General features: G+C 45.0%; 1 protein-coding gene across 2 annotated transcripts; it reads right to left on the bottom strand.

The window, feature by feature from the left end:
- Window positions 1-608: 608 nt before the first annotated feature.
- On the bottom strand, window positions 609-10,066 carry tmem200b (transmembrane protein 200B). Of its 2 annotated transcripts, none has more exons than XM_028597592.1 (2): window positions 9,802-10,066; window positions 609-4,063 (listed from the first exon to the last, which is right to left on the bottom strand). In XM_028597592.1, the coding sequence occupies exon 2, from the start codon at window positions 4,012-4,014 to the stop codon at window positions 2,806-2,808; it is 1,209 nt and encodes a 402-aa protein (XP_028453393.1). In that variant the 5' UTR covers window positions 4,015-4,063; window positions 9,802-10,066; the 3' UTR covers window positions 609-2,805. The 2 variants fall into 2 exon arrangements, with proteins under 2 accessions (XP_028453393.1, XP_028453392.1); XM_028597591.1 differs by lacking the exon at window positions 9,802-10,066 and adding an exon at window positions 9,431-9,555.
- Between the last annotated feature and the right edge of the window lie 6,256 nt (window positions 10,067-16,322).

A 16,322-nucleotide genomic window follows, 5' to 3' on the forward strand; every position in this document is an offset into this window, starting at 1 on the left:
CCTGTGGACAAAAATCCGAAGAGCTGGTACTCAGTACTGCTGAGGCGCTGTAATGGACAGAAACAATGATCGTGCCGTCCAAATGATTCTGGCACTGGCAGCATCTTGAACTCATTACAGAAACCTGTTTCTGAACTGTGTTGTGTTGGCTGGCAGTGTGGGGAAGCTTGGACAATCGGCTCCTGCAGCCATGTAATCTTCTACCGTCCTGATCTTTCGCCGCAGAGGGCAGGAGGCCCTGCTAGCTGGCTTTACGAGCTGTTAGAGACCCAGACGCCATCTTGTAAATGGCCAATTAAATGAACACAGATCAGCAGAGACTGCATAACTGCCCAGAAGGGAAAGTTTAGAGCATAGGAGGCTCTGCTGAGGATAATTGCAGCTGGGGAATTCCCTCTGCCACGCAACTCCATTCCTAACCCCCCCGCTCAGGACCACTTCTAAATATCAAGCTGGTACTGTGGAGCAGGAGAGGCAAGAAAATTCAATTTCTCACATTTTCATTCAGCGGGTGATAAAGTGAACGTGGGCCTCACTGGTCCAGCTCCCAGCTGGATGTTTTCAGCCTGAGAAATATGGATGGAATGAGGAATGGGGTTGTCTGCCGCTGGCCTGGAGAGATGATTATATGCTGCATACATATACAACCAAGGTGCCGTTACCTTGACAGCCTGAATAAATGAGACGACAGCAAACAGGAGCTGCTCTTGCTTTGCCTTATACTATGCAACACAGGCATGGCAATGTAGTTTAATTTCTGTGGTGGACACAGGGCAAGACACAGCCAGCGATTGTTCTGGCAGACCACTCATATTGCTCGTTATACATTTAGAACACAAAGTGTCACACATGGCATACAGAACAGGCAGCACAGACACAGAGAGAACCAGAGGAACAGGGAGGGGTCGCCTCTGCACATCTGCACGCCGTGTTAACGGAGAGGGGGGGGGGAGGACAAGGAAGCAGGGGCCCCAGGAGACTGTGATTCATATTCTCGTCCCTCTATGACACACACCCAGCTGTATGCAGCAACACCGGTCAACTCACAATCGAACTGGAGCTGCACGCTGCACAATCCATCTGATCCCTCCGTTCAATGTGTGTGTGTATGTGTGTGTGTGTGTGTGTGTGTGTGTGTGTGTATGGGGGGGGGGGGGTCCCCTGCTTCCATTACAGCTAATAGTGTGTCAACCAGAAGGACAACAAAGAGAATCGCCTTCATTATTGAGGATCAATCTTTTTTTACAACTTGGGTCTTATTTTCACAGTTTTGGCCATCCTTCTTATGATCAATAACAACATTGTGATATTCAAGTGACTTGCTGAGGTCTGGAAACACAGACTTTAAAGATAAAGTTTGATGGTTGTACACAGAGAAAAACAGAACTTAACTGTGGTTGACATCATATAAACAGCTGTAAAAGTGCTGTTGTGCACTAAAGTGTGTGCTGGGGCTGCTCACACACAGCTGTGTGTGCCTGTGTAACCGAGGGCCCTAAGTGCAAACACAGTGGCTAGGACACACAAAACAATCATCATTACCCAGAATGTCTTTGGTTGCAGTAATGTCATCGTTACCGATTGAGTTTCCCTGGTGCGGAGCTTCGCCTCCAACACGACAAATAAACTACAGTTATTACAACAATTATCGCATTAGGGGGCAGAGGAATAGCTAAACATTTAACCCGCTGATCAACAGAGAGACGGAGAGCGAGAGCGAGAGGCCTAACTGCTAAACTAAAGTAGCTAACAGAGCTGGGGAACAACTGGGGAATTGGCTAAAAGGTGATCACCATGAGTGCTTGAGTGAATGAGATATGTGAGAGAATTTAAAAGAAATAACTGCGTCGAGCTGCCGAAGCGAGATGCCATCAACACAGAAGCGTGTCAGCACGTCAGCCAATCGGGAGGCAGGACAGCAGAGCCCGCGTAGCTTCATTGATGAAAGAGAAAGACGCTCTGTATATCCATATTATCTTATGTCCAATTTGGTGTTGAAGCCTGTCAGACTGAAGATCAGATGGCCTATCGGCGACCCTCGATTGGATGGTCTGACTGATGTGTGCAGAAATAATGGCCAAACCAACAAAATAAGACCCAAGTAGTAATTAACCCGAATTATCCTTTAACTATCATTATTATACACATAAAACCACAATGACATAACTCTGCATAAGTATTAAGATGTCACATACTGTACATCAGTGCCATGCATTGCATTTGGTGTATGTGACCTCAGCTGAGGAAAGACATCCCATTACTATATAGTAGTTGCATTAGTGGAGAGCTGTCAGCACTTTATGGACTCGGGGGTCCAGGTAGTTTGGCTCAGGATTGATTGCACAGTGAAAACAATCCCTCTTCTATCTGTCCTTCACTAGGCTGTGCACACGGTGTCCTGGAAACAGGCAAAGATATTTTGGCATTGAGATACTAGTTGATTTCTCGCACTGCTGCCAACCCAAGCTGTGGAATTAAAGGGTCCGTCAAATTGCTTTGCTCATCCGTGACAGTGTAGGGTCTAGCATATTGTTCCTTCATTTATATAAAAACATCTGCCAAAACCAACCGGAAGACGAGCAAGGACCGTCTGTGTATCGATATTCCACTGAAGATTGAGAATTGAGTTTTGGAAGATCTTTGTGAGAAATACTGTACTCCAAATGCTCCAGGTCTTGGTTTTTCGCTCTGCCCCACGCAGGAAAAACACAAATGCAGTGCAGTTTTAGAATCCAGGGGGAAATATCGTTACGATCCTTCGTTGTCATGGTGTTTGTATCCCTCGGGACTGTGAAAAGCAGGCAATCACTGGAAGGGCCCAGAGCCAAAACTCTTATCCCACTGATAGCACTGCTGCTCTAACTGGTCCAGCAGTCTGTCCACCGAGTCCTCTTTGTTCTCTAGTTTCAGGTATCGTCTCCCGCTGCCCAGGTCCAGCCGAGGCCAGCTCCGCCGCGTTTGCTCCTCTGCAGCATCCGCGGCCTGCCAAGGCGTGTCGACATAAACCTGTGAAGCAGCTTCTCTCCGTGTGACTGCCAGCCGATTTATGTCCCCCTCCTCTCGGCGTGTGTGGAGTCCATCAGTCCAAGCTATATAAGGCTTAGTCCTGTGGCTCAGACTGTGGCAGCGCCTCGGCTGGACCTCTGGGACGTCCCCCTGGTCCAGGGTGGACATAGAGCTGGCCGACAGCAGGCAGCTGTTGGCGGGCTGCTGACCCCCGTGCTCGGCACCACACTTTGTGTCGCATTCTGTCTGACTGGAGTTACATGAGTTGGAGCGGGAGGAGTGGAGGGAAGGCGGGGGCTCTGACTCCTGGTGGTGGAGGGCTTCTGTCTGGAGGACAGCCTGCTGGTAGACACTGTCCTCCGCCCTGTCCTCTTGTTCTCTGGGCTGCGTGGTCCGGAGCAGAGGCTCCGAGCTGGCCAGCTGCTGCACACACAGGATGTTGAGATGGGCAGCTGGTAAAGTGTTGACCCACTGGTAGTGGTTGGCCATGTAGTTGGCTGCCGCCATCTCTTTAAAGTCGGCGGAGGGAACAGCCGCCGACACGGAGCAGAGGACGCTGCGCATCTGGGCCAGCAGCATTTGAGTCTCTCTGTCCCGGTTCTCGTACAGGACTGTGTTGGCGCATATGAGGATGAAGAGGCCCACCCCCATGATGACCGGTCCTAGCAGCTTCATCCGCTCACTGTGGACCAGGCTGGCTGAGGAAAGGAGGCCCTTGGCCCCCAGAGTCCAGCCAGAAGTCTGCGACTCGGAGATACTCTCCCCCTCTGCAGCTCCCAGGATGGAGGACCTGGATATCCGGTAGGGCCAGTACCCTGCCACGGCCAGAGCCGTGCCAACAACCACCACCAGGACCCCCAGGACCAGGAAGGCTCCGGGGATGGAGCGCATGCGAAGCTTGCCTTGGATTACCCCGTCCTTCTTCTTTCGGCCTCGTAAGGCGAAGCGAGACCTCCGCGGGAGGGGAGGGGAAGCTGGAGCAACACCTCGGGCCTTCTGGGTCGTCATGGCAGCGGTCAGTCCAGAGCTGCTGCTCCTGGCACACCCTGTCAGAGGACTATGGGAGGGAGGGAATATTAACAGTTAATTCAGCTATACAGGTGTATCTACATGTTGCATCGATTAACTCAAATACATACAAGTCTATATCTAACGGTGCACAATACATCAGTCAAAGCCTAACGTTTTTAACTTCTATAGAAACTGTAGATCGATACAGGCTTTAATATCTAAATGTGTATTTCTACAAATGATTGTGATAAAGCAGTAGAACGGTCTGCATCTTCCATGTTGGTAATAAATGTTGTCCCTTGGATTGGTTTTTGAATGGAATGATTCAATCAGCCAATCAAAGGGAATCTTTCAAGGATCCATCTGCTGTAAAGAAAGGAAAGAAAAGAAAAAATGCAAAGAACAAGATGTTCTGAAATCTTTAGCAAGATCGTTTATCAGAATCTGTCAAACCGTAGAAAATATTGGTAAGGGTAGGGCTGAACGATTCATGGAACGCGATGTACTAGAACACAATTTTCAGTCTCAAAAGTAGCAATTTATTTAAATGCTGCAAAATGTAACCCAGCGAGGGTTGGAGACTCGTGGCCCCGTGGGCTTTAGGTGCCCTACGCTGCCCTACGCCGCACGTGACATATGCCACTGAGAGAAGAAGAAGAAAACTACTTGTAAGACGCCACGGGCAAACTTTAAAGCTCGCAGTGCTGTGGAAATGCTTTCAGTATAATCCACCCTGTTGTAACAGTGTGTGGTCCAGAGAGAGAGAGAGAGAGAGAGAGAGAGAGAGAGAGAGATGGTGGATCTGAGCAGACAGCTGTTGATATGATTAAAGTAACATCACATGAGCCGCGTTATAATATCCCTTCAGGCCGACATTTCAGAAACACAGTAAATCCCGAACTGTACTTCTTGCAGCGGAACATTAAAGTAGAATGACAGCGTGTGCGTTTAGGTTATCTTACACTTAATGTTTTTATTTTTCTATTTTTCACTGTGGCATTTCTTTTTGATAAAAAAAATAAATAAATCCCATCATATTCCTTTCATTGTATTTTAAAGACTGCACTTTAACTTTAATTGGAAAAACTAATAATTCCATTAAGAACTGACATGTTATAGGCTACTGTTTCAGTCTATAATGTTGCATATGAAAATAACTAATTAGAAAGCCTATTCTTTTAATAAAGATTTGACAATAAAGAAATGTTTCTCAAGCTTGTAGCCAGAATTGTGTTAAGGCAAACAGTAAAATAAATGAAAAGCATGCTGAAATTGGCAATGTACCAAACTAAAACCAAAAACCGTGATATGAACCGAACCATGAATTTTGTGAACCGTTCCAACCCTAATATACATCAATATATTAATTTGTTATCCAAAGTTATCACGTTGGAGTTTTTCCTTAACTTAGTGATAAAGAGAGACAATTAGAATGAGGAGACGTTTGCACTGGAGATAGATTTCTTTTGTGTGTTTTTCAGACTGCTTGATGTTGCCTTCAGTAACATTCTCCACCAGCCAGTTCTTGTGCTCTCCATGTTGTATCTCAGTCGTGATCTGCAGCTAAATTCACCCTGGCGAGTTCCCTGGCACAGCTTCGGAGCAAAGCCTCTGCACCACTCAACTAGAAGCAAACATCTGGCTTTAGAAAAGGAGTCTGCTGATACAACCAAATACTTTCCTCCTGTAATGCATTTTATCTGTCATCATGGCACACCAGACGTGGATGCCTGGAATCCAGGCCTATTTAGCCCTGTCTTAACTCACTTTGGTCAGCCATTAGTGAGTGGCTGTTTACCTCGCACTAGTTCGTTTTCAGTGTTGTTGACTACTAAAAATAATTAGAGTGAAACTCCTCGAACTGTTCCAAACCTTCGATGTCTGTGGGGAGCTTGGAAATACAAACTAAAGTAAAGACACCCGTGCGCTGTTCTTCTGGAGATCCCACATGGTCAAAAACATTTGTGTGTTTGTGTGAGGTCCTGTGCATGTTGCACTGAGTGTAAACTGTCAGACGCCTTACAGCTCGCTCATTTCTCCTCCTTCCTTGTGTAAATATTCCTGTCCAGATCAAAGTTATTCAATTATTATTTTACTTTTTGTTAGTTAGTTTTTAAAGCGGGCTTGCCAGTTTAGTTTAGTTTTTAATTTTTATAAATGCTTCGTTTTAGTTCAGTTTGTATTAGTTTTAGTCTTTTTTTGTAATATGGGTTATTTGTCAGGGGCAAGATTCATAAAGGTCGGAAAAATTATTGTGCAATAACTACTCAACAAAACATACAATTTTAGAAATATGTATATATGTATTTAGAAATATGCTTCCTCACGCTTTTGGTGTTCCTAAGTATGTACTAACCAGCAGCTATCGGGTCGCGGTGAAAGCCCTCCTGTAGTCTTCTCTGTCCAATGGTTGTCTTTGCTTTCTTCTTTACCTTGTTAAGGTAAGCTAGGTTAGCCTCCTTGTGCGCGCTTCTCAAATCTACTTTCAAATTCGTGGGATTTTTCCCTTTAATCTAATTTAATAATTTCTTTATTTTATCATTTACACTGTTTATTGATCCCCAGTGTTAGAAATCACTACACACAGGCCTGGAATACACAGACATGCTCAGGACCTATTCATACACAAATGGAGAGATGTCAGAGTGAGTGGGCTGCCAGTGCTAGACCAGTGCCCTGAGCGGTTGGGTGGGGTACGGTGCCTTGCTCAAGGAGGTGAACTGGCATCTCTCCAGCTACCAATCCACACTCTGTACTTTGGTCCGTACTGGGACATGAACCAGTTCCCAACCCAAGTCCCTACGGACTGAGCTACTGCCACCCTAATAATAAATTATCCACTTATTTTACCACCTTCCACTGCGAGGCACTTGCTTTTATCTGACACAGTCATAATCAGATAGGACTCTGCCACTTTCTTACGACTTTTGGTACCGCCATGATGCCAGGCGAGGGGCACGGACTATGTTGTGTTCAATTTGACATGGAATGTCGGAATTTCTGGGTTCCCAGAAACTATATGTGTCTATGGCATAGACTGAATAAAACAGGTCTATGGTCTGAAAGATAAAACGTTATTTGCTCTGTGAAAGACATTGACAAAGACGAAAACTAAGGACATTTGCTCGATAATTTTATTTTATTTTAGTTAGTTTTGCAAACAGACATTACAGTTTTAGTTAGTTATCTTTTTTTTTAACGCCTCGTTTTTGTTTTTATTTCAGTTTACGACGATGTTTTTTCCCACCTAGTTTTCATTATTTTTTTCATTAACGATTATAACCTTGGTCCAGATGAGGCTGGGCCTCAGCAGCTTAAATTAAAGCTTTTTAGATTTTTTTTAAGTTAGATCTGTGGTCCTCAGACGTTTTCTGTTATTCTCCCCCGTTAGAAGACGAAAAATTCATGCCTCCAAACCTAGAAAAAATGAGACTGTCCTCCCTGAAAAATGAACACATAAGTGGTTTGTTCCAGCATGATTCTGACCTGTATTTAGGTTTCTAGTGGCGGCGCCCTCTAGTGGCCGTAGTAGTTCTGTCGGGAGCAAAGCAGGAAGGGAGGTGAGGAATCAGAAGAGCGCCAAATGTCCTGGTAAGGAGGTAGGTTGGAGGGGGTGGATGGGTCAAAGAAACTCAGGACTTTCACCCAGGAGACCGGGGTTCATGTCCCGTTTGAAAAGAAAAGGAAACAGAATGGGGCTGATTTGCCAAATACTGTTTTCACTAGAGAAGATAGTAACTGTGGTCACCATGAACCATCTGGATTATCTTATGGCGCTTACCCACTGCTAGTACCATCTCTACTCGGCTCGGCACGACTCGACTCGGCCTCCATTTGCCCATGGCAGGATTAGTACCGCCTCATGCATGAGGTGAGCGTGGCTGGTCGTCATAGCGACGCCGCAGGAAACTACCTTGACCTAACGCGACACACACACAGAACGTCGAAGGTGTGTTGTTTCTGATTTAGTTTCAAAAGAAGCTGGAGGCTTTCTGTTTGTTTGTTTGTTTCTTATGTTTTGAGGGTGGGGGGGGGGGAGGGGCTTTTTGTTCTTGTTCAATTTGTTTATCTGTTCTATGCACCATCTGACATTATCTGGCACATATTGTGGAATTTGTTGTCTGAATGATAAATGGTGCTTAAAAAAAAAAAAAAAAATGATCTCAAAAAAATAAAAACTGGCTAAACTATTTTAAAATGGCGGGTTTGTTTAGGACACCCCCGTCTGTCGCTACCAAGGGGGTAAGCCTCTTTTCAGAACTCGAACCTCCTATGGCGCCATTTTGATGCTACCAAAAGCTCACCCGCCGTTAGCATTCCATTGACTCCCATTCATTTTGATGTCACTTTGACAGCAAGTTGCTTTCCAGAGCAACGCGATCTGTTTATATACCGTCTAAGGGAAAAATGGAGCGGACTTTCCTTTCTAAACAGTGGAAATGTAACATGCAACATACTGTATATATATATACAACCTTTTACTTTCCTCCTGAGTTTGTTTCAGGGACTTATTAGAAGTATTTTAGTTTCGGTTTGTTCACATGATGCCTCCGTCACATAAATAACCTTCGCATCTACTGATGCAACGATGTGTTCTCAGTGAGTGTCCGAAATCTGGTTTGGTTGTTCCCTATGTACTTCACTATTTAATAAGCACTATATAGGGAATAGTGAGGGAGGGAATGGTTTCGAACACAGCTTATGGCTCCAAAATTACAAGATGGCGCCGCCCGTATCCGGGAGATTTTGGCTTCACTTTCTACAGCAGGAGGAAGTGGAGACGCGTCATCGGCCATCTTTAAAAACAGTCTGTGGTCAAGAAGGGCCTTTCGGGATCTTTGGCATCTTTCTGAGAGGATTAACAAAAAATGAAAGCAGCAGGACAACAAGTTAAAATGGAGCAAACCTACCCAAACTGACAGTATGAGCCCAGTGAGATTAGTCTATCACATGTGTTGAACTGTGTGGGAAATGTGAAATGATATCAAAATTGTGTAATTCTTTTGGGTTTTGCATGTGTCCAAAGTAATATTTGCCCCGCCATTTTCCCACCTAAAAACACCACTGCATTGACCCATCATCACGCCGTCCATCTGTTTCCCAGCAGCAGAGGAAGCTGGACCGGAGCCAGTTCACTCCTGGGAAGCCACAAGTTGTGCTTCACGATGGCAATAGATCAAGTGTATGGAAATAATGCGTTATGATAACCTTAGAGCAGGCTGTGGAAGGGTGGAACCACACAAACATGTCTCTTTTTCTTCAAGCAAGCCGCGGTTCTTTTTTTTATGAAGCCTTAACAGAGGCGGGCAGACCCCTGAAATCATCTTCACTCAAGGCTTCAGTTGTGAAAAATCTGAATACAGGCTTGGCTATAGCTTAGTCACTCGACAGGAATAAGGCGTTTTATCTTTACCTTAACGATGAAACTGCCGCGCCGTGCCGAGCCGTGCCGTGCCGGACTACCTCCTAAAACTGTGTCTGCTGTACGGAGGCTACACACAGACAGGAATGTGTCTGACTGACGTGCCGCTGCATTCCTCTACAACAACACAACACACACACACACACGCACACACACACGCACACACACACACACACACACACACACACACACACACACACACACACACACACACACACACACACACACTGTCATTCATTAAACTGAAAGTGCCAGTAATCACCGAGTTGATGTCATTCAGCAGTGGGACTGCAGCTGAATGTTGAAGTTCTCTGTGATTCTAACCAAACAACAAGCAGCAGCCGTGACTTTGGGAAACTTGCCTGTATTTCTCGGATCCTGTTGCGGCTTGTTCATAGTTGGAGAACACACAACGTCCCGATCATTTTGGGATGAATAGTCTCCCTGCTGTGCACGAACCAGATGTTAACTCTCTTCAAACGCTATCGTAGGCTACGCTGTCTTCACCAACTCCTCCGGACTGTGCGACAGAAAGCTCCTTTCTTCCCGAGGACAGTTGAAATTACGCAGCGGCCAGCCCCGCATGCACGGCTCCATGGCCCCGCTCTGTAGTCCGTCTGCGCTGCGGCCGCCAGCTTCAAATGGACCAGCAGTCAAGCGAGCAGCAACTAATACCGATCCGCTCTAGAATAGCCTACACTGTGTTTTTCAAAATAAAAGCCTTACCAGTGTTGTGCTGAAATCAAGGAGAGGGTTAACTTTTCCTGCTACAGATTTCCCCACCGTGGTCAGAAAGCACAGGGAAGACACTTTGTTTCTCTCACTATGACTCCCGAGTTGGGAATCACGTCCCTCTCTCACTCGCTCTACCACACACTCCCCAGCATACAAACATGTTGCTATTGAAGGCAGACACCAAAGTACAAGTATGAACTTAAGGCCACTTAGATAGGCTATGGCAAAAGCTCTTCATAGAGACCCACAGAAGCATAAATCCGCCTTAAAAGTCAATGTCAGTGGGGGTCCGGGTCCTTGTTAATGAGGCTGACTGCAGAGGGGAAGAAACTGTTTTTATGCCCTGAGGTTTTGGTCCTGATTGACTGCAGCCTCCTGCCAGAGGGGAGGGGTTCAAACAGTTTGTGTCCAGGGTGAGAGGGAGATCGGCTACAATCTTTCCTGCCTGCCTCGGCGTCCTGGAGGAGAACAGGTCCTGGAGAGACGGCAGATTGCAGCCAATCACCTTCTCAGCAGTGCGGATGATATGCTGCAGTCTGTCCTTGTCCTTAGCAGTGGCAGCAGCGAACCAGATGGTGGTGGAGCAGGTGAGGCTGGACTCAATGATGGCAGTGTAGAAGTGAACCATCATTGTCTTTGACAGGTTGAACTTCTTCAGCTGCAGCAGGAAGTACATCCTCTGCTGATGTTCAGCTCCTACTTGAGGTCCTTGGAGATGATGGAGGCCAGGAAGTGGAAGGAGTCCACAGTGTTGACTGTGGAGTCACCTAGGGTGATGGAGGCGGGTGGGGCTGCATCCTTCCTAAAGTCCACAACCATCTCCACTGTCTTCAGAGCGTTTAGCTCCAAGTTGTTGTGACTGCACCAGGTCACCAGGTGGTCAATCTCCCACCTGTAGGCGGACTCATCCCCACCAGAGATGAGTCCAATGAAGGTGGTCTCGTCCACGAATTTTAGGAGCTTGACGGACTGGTGACTGGAGGTGCAGCTGTTGGTGTACAAGGAGGAGAGCAGAGGGGAAAGGACGCAGCCTTGAGAGGAACCGGTGCTGATGGTCAGAGAGACAGAGATGTGTTTCCCCAGCTTCACACGCTGCTTCCTGTCAGACAGGAAGTCTGTGATCCACCTGCAGGTGAAGTCAGGCACATGCAGCTGGGAGAGCTTGTCCTGTAGCAGAGAGGATGGTGTTGAAGGCAGAGCTGAAGTCCACAAACAGGATCCTGGCATAGGATCTTGAGGAGTCCAGTTGCCGGAGGATGAAATGAAGAACCATGTTGACTGTGTCGTCTACAGACCTGTTGGCTCGATAGGCAAACTGCAGGAGGTCCAGGAGTGGGTTGGTGAGGGTTTTGAGGTGAACCAGAACAAGGTGCTCAAAAGTATTCATAACAACAGAGGTCAGGGCGACAGGTCTGTAGTCATTCAGTCCTGTGATCCTTGTTTTCTTGGGGACAGGGATGATGGTGGCATGCAGTGCTTATGGTGCGTTCTTTTTGTCCACCGAAGTCGATTTACGAGTTGTTTTCTGGAGTTACGAACCGGAAGTTTCAAAAAGAACGCCACCGAGGTTGTACATATACGACTGGTCAAGTCGTCTGAACTCAGAGGACCCCGAGTTCTCTTTCAAAGATGGCTACGTCGTGCATCATACGTAGTAAACATTGTGGTTTTCTACAACTTTTGTCTTTGTTGTAACCAAATGAAGAAGTCGTACACATAGCGCTGTATACTGCTACCTATAGGCATGTCGCTACAGTCTTATTAGGAGTTAAATATCACCTGATTAGTTATTTTGGAGCTTGTGCAGCTGAAATTGGCTAGAGACGCTCGGTTGCTATATGACAACAACGGCTTTAAGCCGAGCCTTGAGCAGAAAGCAGAGTAGTAGCCTAACGTTAACGTTAATCAAAACGTAATTTTCATGTATTAAAACTGTGAAATATATTTGTGTAATATGTCAATAACAGGGTGAATAGAATCCTAAATGTTACTAAAAATGTTACAAAAATCCATCTTTTCTCCAACTCGTAGTATTGTGTGACAAAAAGAACGCAACAACCCGCGGTTACTTGTTTTACGGCGTGGATGTGACGTCACACTCGAGCTACTAGTCGCGATTACCATAGACAGTATATAATGGACCAACAGAACCCGTTGCTCTGGACGGAGACCAGTGAAGGCTATTAGAAGCACTTTTCCGGTGATGGCCAGCTTTACTGCGCAGCCTCCAACTGAGAGAATGTGACGTGAGCAACGTCTGAAAGTTGTAAGTCTTCTGGTAGCTGTGCCAAGAGAAATCTCAATCATTCCCAATCTTACAGATACAGAGACTGTAGGTGTATGTAAGGAGATAACATGGGCACAGGCTAATTACTGATCACTAACATGCTAGTTAACATTAGTAATTAAACCTAAACATCTCATGTAAGTCGAAACTGCCTGCGAGCTTCTCCTGTACTATACGGTAATTCCTCTACTATGCGACAGTAAGTCACTTGGTTATGACCCAATCGTTAGCCTATTTTTACAAAAACGTCTGCTACGGAGCCATAACGTGAGGTACAAGGTAATGGAGCCTTTTATACATTGTCGTGTTTCTTTGGAACTAAACAACGGACAAATAGAGTCTTTAAACGCTTCAGATGTAAAGTTATTCGCAGTCAAGTGACGTAAAAAAAAAATGGCGGTCAGCGGAATGCTAACAGGAGGTGATGGCCAGTTAGCAACAAAATGGCGCCATAGATGGCTCGAGTTCTGAAGCGAAGCTTACCCCCTTGGCGATTACAAGACAAAAAGAACGCATCAAAAATTTGTAAAGTGGGAGGTACCGGGGCGCAGAGCGGGGGTGGATCCGGCGACTAAAACAGGGGTTTGAGGTAACGGAACAATCAAAAAGAAAAATTACACTGCCTACGTAGCTTCTCGGACTAAAAAAGCCTAAACAACGCTGTGTGTACATCAGGGCAATGTTCATTTTAATATCAGAACATGCACTGCATGGGTACGAAATGTAATGTCTCCACATTCTTGATCGGCGGAAACGTTTTTTGTTTGTTTGGGATGCGACTGGCCAGCGTATTTGAAAAAGTTAAGCAAACTTTGTTGTCTTTTTGACATTTCCCTCCCCCGAGTTAAACGAGGCTAACAGCAATCTCAACCAGCACAAGTGCATGTGTCACTGTGAAGTCCCTCTCCCCCCTCTTTCTTACCTTTCTTATCTTACCTCAAAACGCATCGAAAATGCCAACACAAGCTTTTTGTGGAACTTCAATGGGGACTTACAATACAGATAACAACATTGAACACTACACAAACAGTAATTTATTTATTTCATTTAGGCGATTAATTTTTCATAGTGACAAAGGAGGTGCCGGATCCAAAAAAAAAAAAATGGTTCCGGATCCAACGTCGGAGGTGCAGGAACATTTTCCGGCGTGTTCCGGCTCAAATTAAGCCCTGGTGGCATGTCTCCAGTGAGGTGTTAAAGATTTCTGTGAACACATGAGACAGCTGATCAGAACAGCGCTTCAGGGTGGAGGGAGAGACAGAGTCTGGCCCGGCTGCTTTGTGGGGGTTTTGTTTTTTGTCTGTTGACTTGTCTTTCCTGAATGGAGAGAGTTATTGTAGTGGCCTTGGTGATTGGTGCATACATACACAAACAAACCTATTAAACATTTATAAGAATAAACAATAAATACAGAAACAGAAAGAAATATATACGAATTAGCTGTTTAAGTAGTTTAAGCCCTGTGTCTGCTGGACAGCATCGTCTTTCAAAGACCCCTTCAGACAGAAAATGATACGCTGAAAACTGTTGTTGGGTCCTCTCATCTCTTCCTGCCTTGCTAAACCTGTAGTGTGACTCTTTAAACCGGTCCCTGTCCCCGCTCCACTGGTCCACTTCTTAAATGTCCTCACAACATGTTTAAGAAGTTTTTAGTTTCTGTCTGTATGAGGGAATCAGGTGGACCATGGTCTGAGTGTCCCAGTGCAGCGCAGGGGATTGTGTGATATCCAGTGATCCAAAATATTCTCCTCTCTGGTTGGACATTTAATAAACTATCTGTATTTGGGGAGCTCATGGCTGAGGTTACATATGTTAAAGTCACAAGGACAATAACAAGGGAATCCGGGTCCACACAAACACTATGTGCTCGGAGAGCGCACGTAAAGTTTATAGTTAAATTAGAAAAGATGAGCCGGGTACTGAGCACCGTAAGGTCACGGTCTTGGCCGTTGTAGTTAAAGGAACACTCCCACTTTTTGAGACTTTGTCTTATTCACCGTATCCCCCAGAGTTAGATAAGTCCATATAAACCCTTCTCATCTCCGAGCGTGTCTGACGCACCCACAGCTAACCTAGCTTAGCACAGATCCTGGAGGTAACCGGCTCCATCTAGCCTACTGATCTCAATAAGTGACAAAATAACACCAACATTTTCCTATTTCCATGTTGTGATTTGTATAGTCACAGCGTGTACAAATAACAAGGTCACATGACACACAGCCATCTTCTAACCGTATACATACTGGGAACTATATTCTCAGAAGGCAAAGCACTGCTACTCTCTGCTACATGGGCGGAGTGATTTGCTCACAGCACCTGGGAAGCCCCGGTGAGGAGCAGAGTGTTCGCTCAGAGTTGGAGTAATAATCACTCCACCCACGTAGCAGTGCTTCGCCTTCTGAGAATATAGTTCCCAGTATGTATGATGAGAAGGGTATGTATGGACTTATCTAACTCTAGGGGATACGGTGAATAAGACAAAGTCCCAATAAGTTGGTGTGTTCCTTTAAATTTAGACGACAAAAGGCAACCGTCCTGGGGTGACGACAGTTAAGTCACACCAAAACGACTAATTAAGATTAGAAAAAAAGAGAAGGGGTGAATTTCGGCATGGATAGATTTTTGTATAAGCTTTTCCCAGAATGCCAAGACCCACAAATTCCCAGAAAGAACATGAAGGATGTGACCGAGCCTTTAGTACTTTACTGCCCTGCTCAAGTACTGTAGGCCTGCTGTAGTACAAGTGTGAGGGAGTTGCACTTTGCTAATATTACACTTACTTTATACTCTATTTACATTTCAGAGGGAAATATTGTACTTTTTACTCCACTTCTTCCACTATCTAAAAGTTACTGGTAGGCCTATAAGTTGTTAAAACGCCACCTTGACCAAATTTTTAGTTAGTTAATTGACTTAAATATAACTGTACAAACATATAGAATGATTTACAATAACATCTAATAAAAATATTAGGTCTAAATAATATGAACTCACATACACTGATAGTTTGGACCGTTGGTCTTTGGATGATCAATCAGTAGGTCAACTAATTTTTCAGTAATAGAAATTTTACTTGCAATAGCCTTCTTAATTACTTTTAAAGTGAACAGTTATATTAGACTGCCAGAAAAGATGTGTACCTGAATCCACTCATACGCTACAAAGTTGTTAAAATGTATGTATGCCATTTTTTTTTTTACCATCTTATTATTTTATGAACGTTTTGACATGCTGGCTTATACATTACCCGGGAATAATCAAATACCAACCATGTGTGAGGGGTCTCCCCAGGTTGCTAAAACCTGACTCTTTTTCTATCCACACAGACACTACACCCTTCATTTATGATGTGATTGAATTAAATTTAATTAGATAGACTTCATTGATCCCAACTGGGAAAGCTCAGTGTGTTATCAGTTAGCTCAGTGTGTTGTTTCTGTAGGATATAACTCCATGGATACAACCAATCCCAAGAGAAACAGACACGGCTATTTGTCTCCACCTAGTGGGTGCCAAGTGAAGTCACACAGTGTAAATCAAGTCTTGCACAAAGTTCATTTTCACCTGCTTCAGACAGTTCCACCATCACATGGAACATTTGGATCTCTTCATACACCAGCTGGCCGTTTGAGTGTCAGAGTTGATAGTAGCAGCTGTAGCAGCACCAGCTGCTGGAAAGTGACAAATACTTTCTCTTATGTTTTACTATTACTATCTTGTGATGACAAGTCATACATTTGACCTAGGATCTCAAAATGTTGATTTACTCGACTATACAAATTCGAAATGGATAAACACTTTTGTTCCACAATGCAATACTCACGGAAATTGGAACATGTAGCATTTACAGCTTATAAAAAG

This window comes from Perca flavescens, chromosome 14 (genome assembly GCF_004354835.1).
Source record: "Perca flavescens isolate YP-PL-M2 chromosome 14, PFLA_1.0, whole genome shotgun sequence".
Classification (NCBI taxonomy): domain Eukaryota; kingdom Metazoa; phylum Chordata; class Actinopteri; order Perciformes; family Percidae; genus Perca; species Perca flavescens.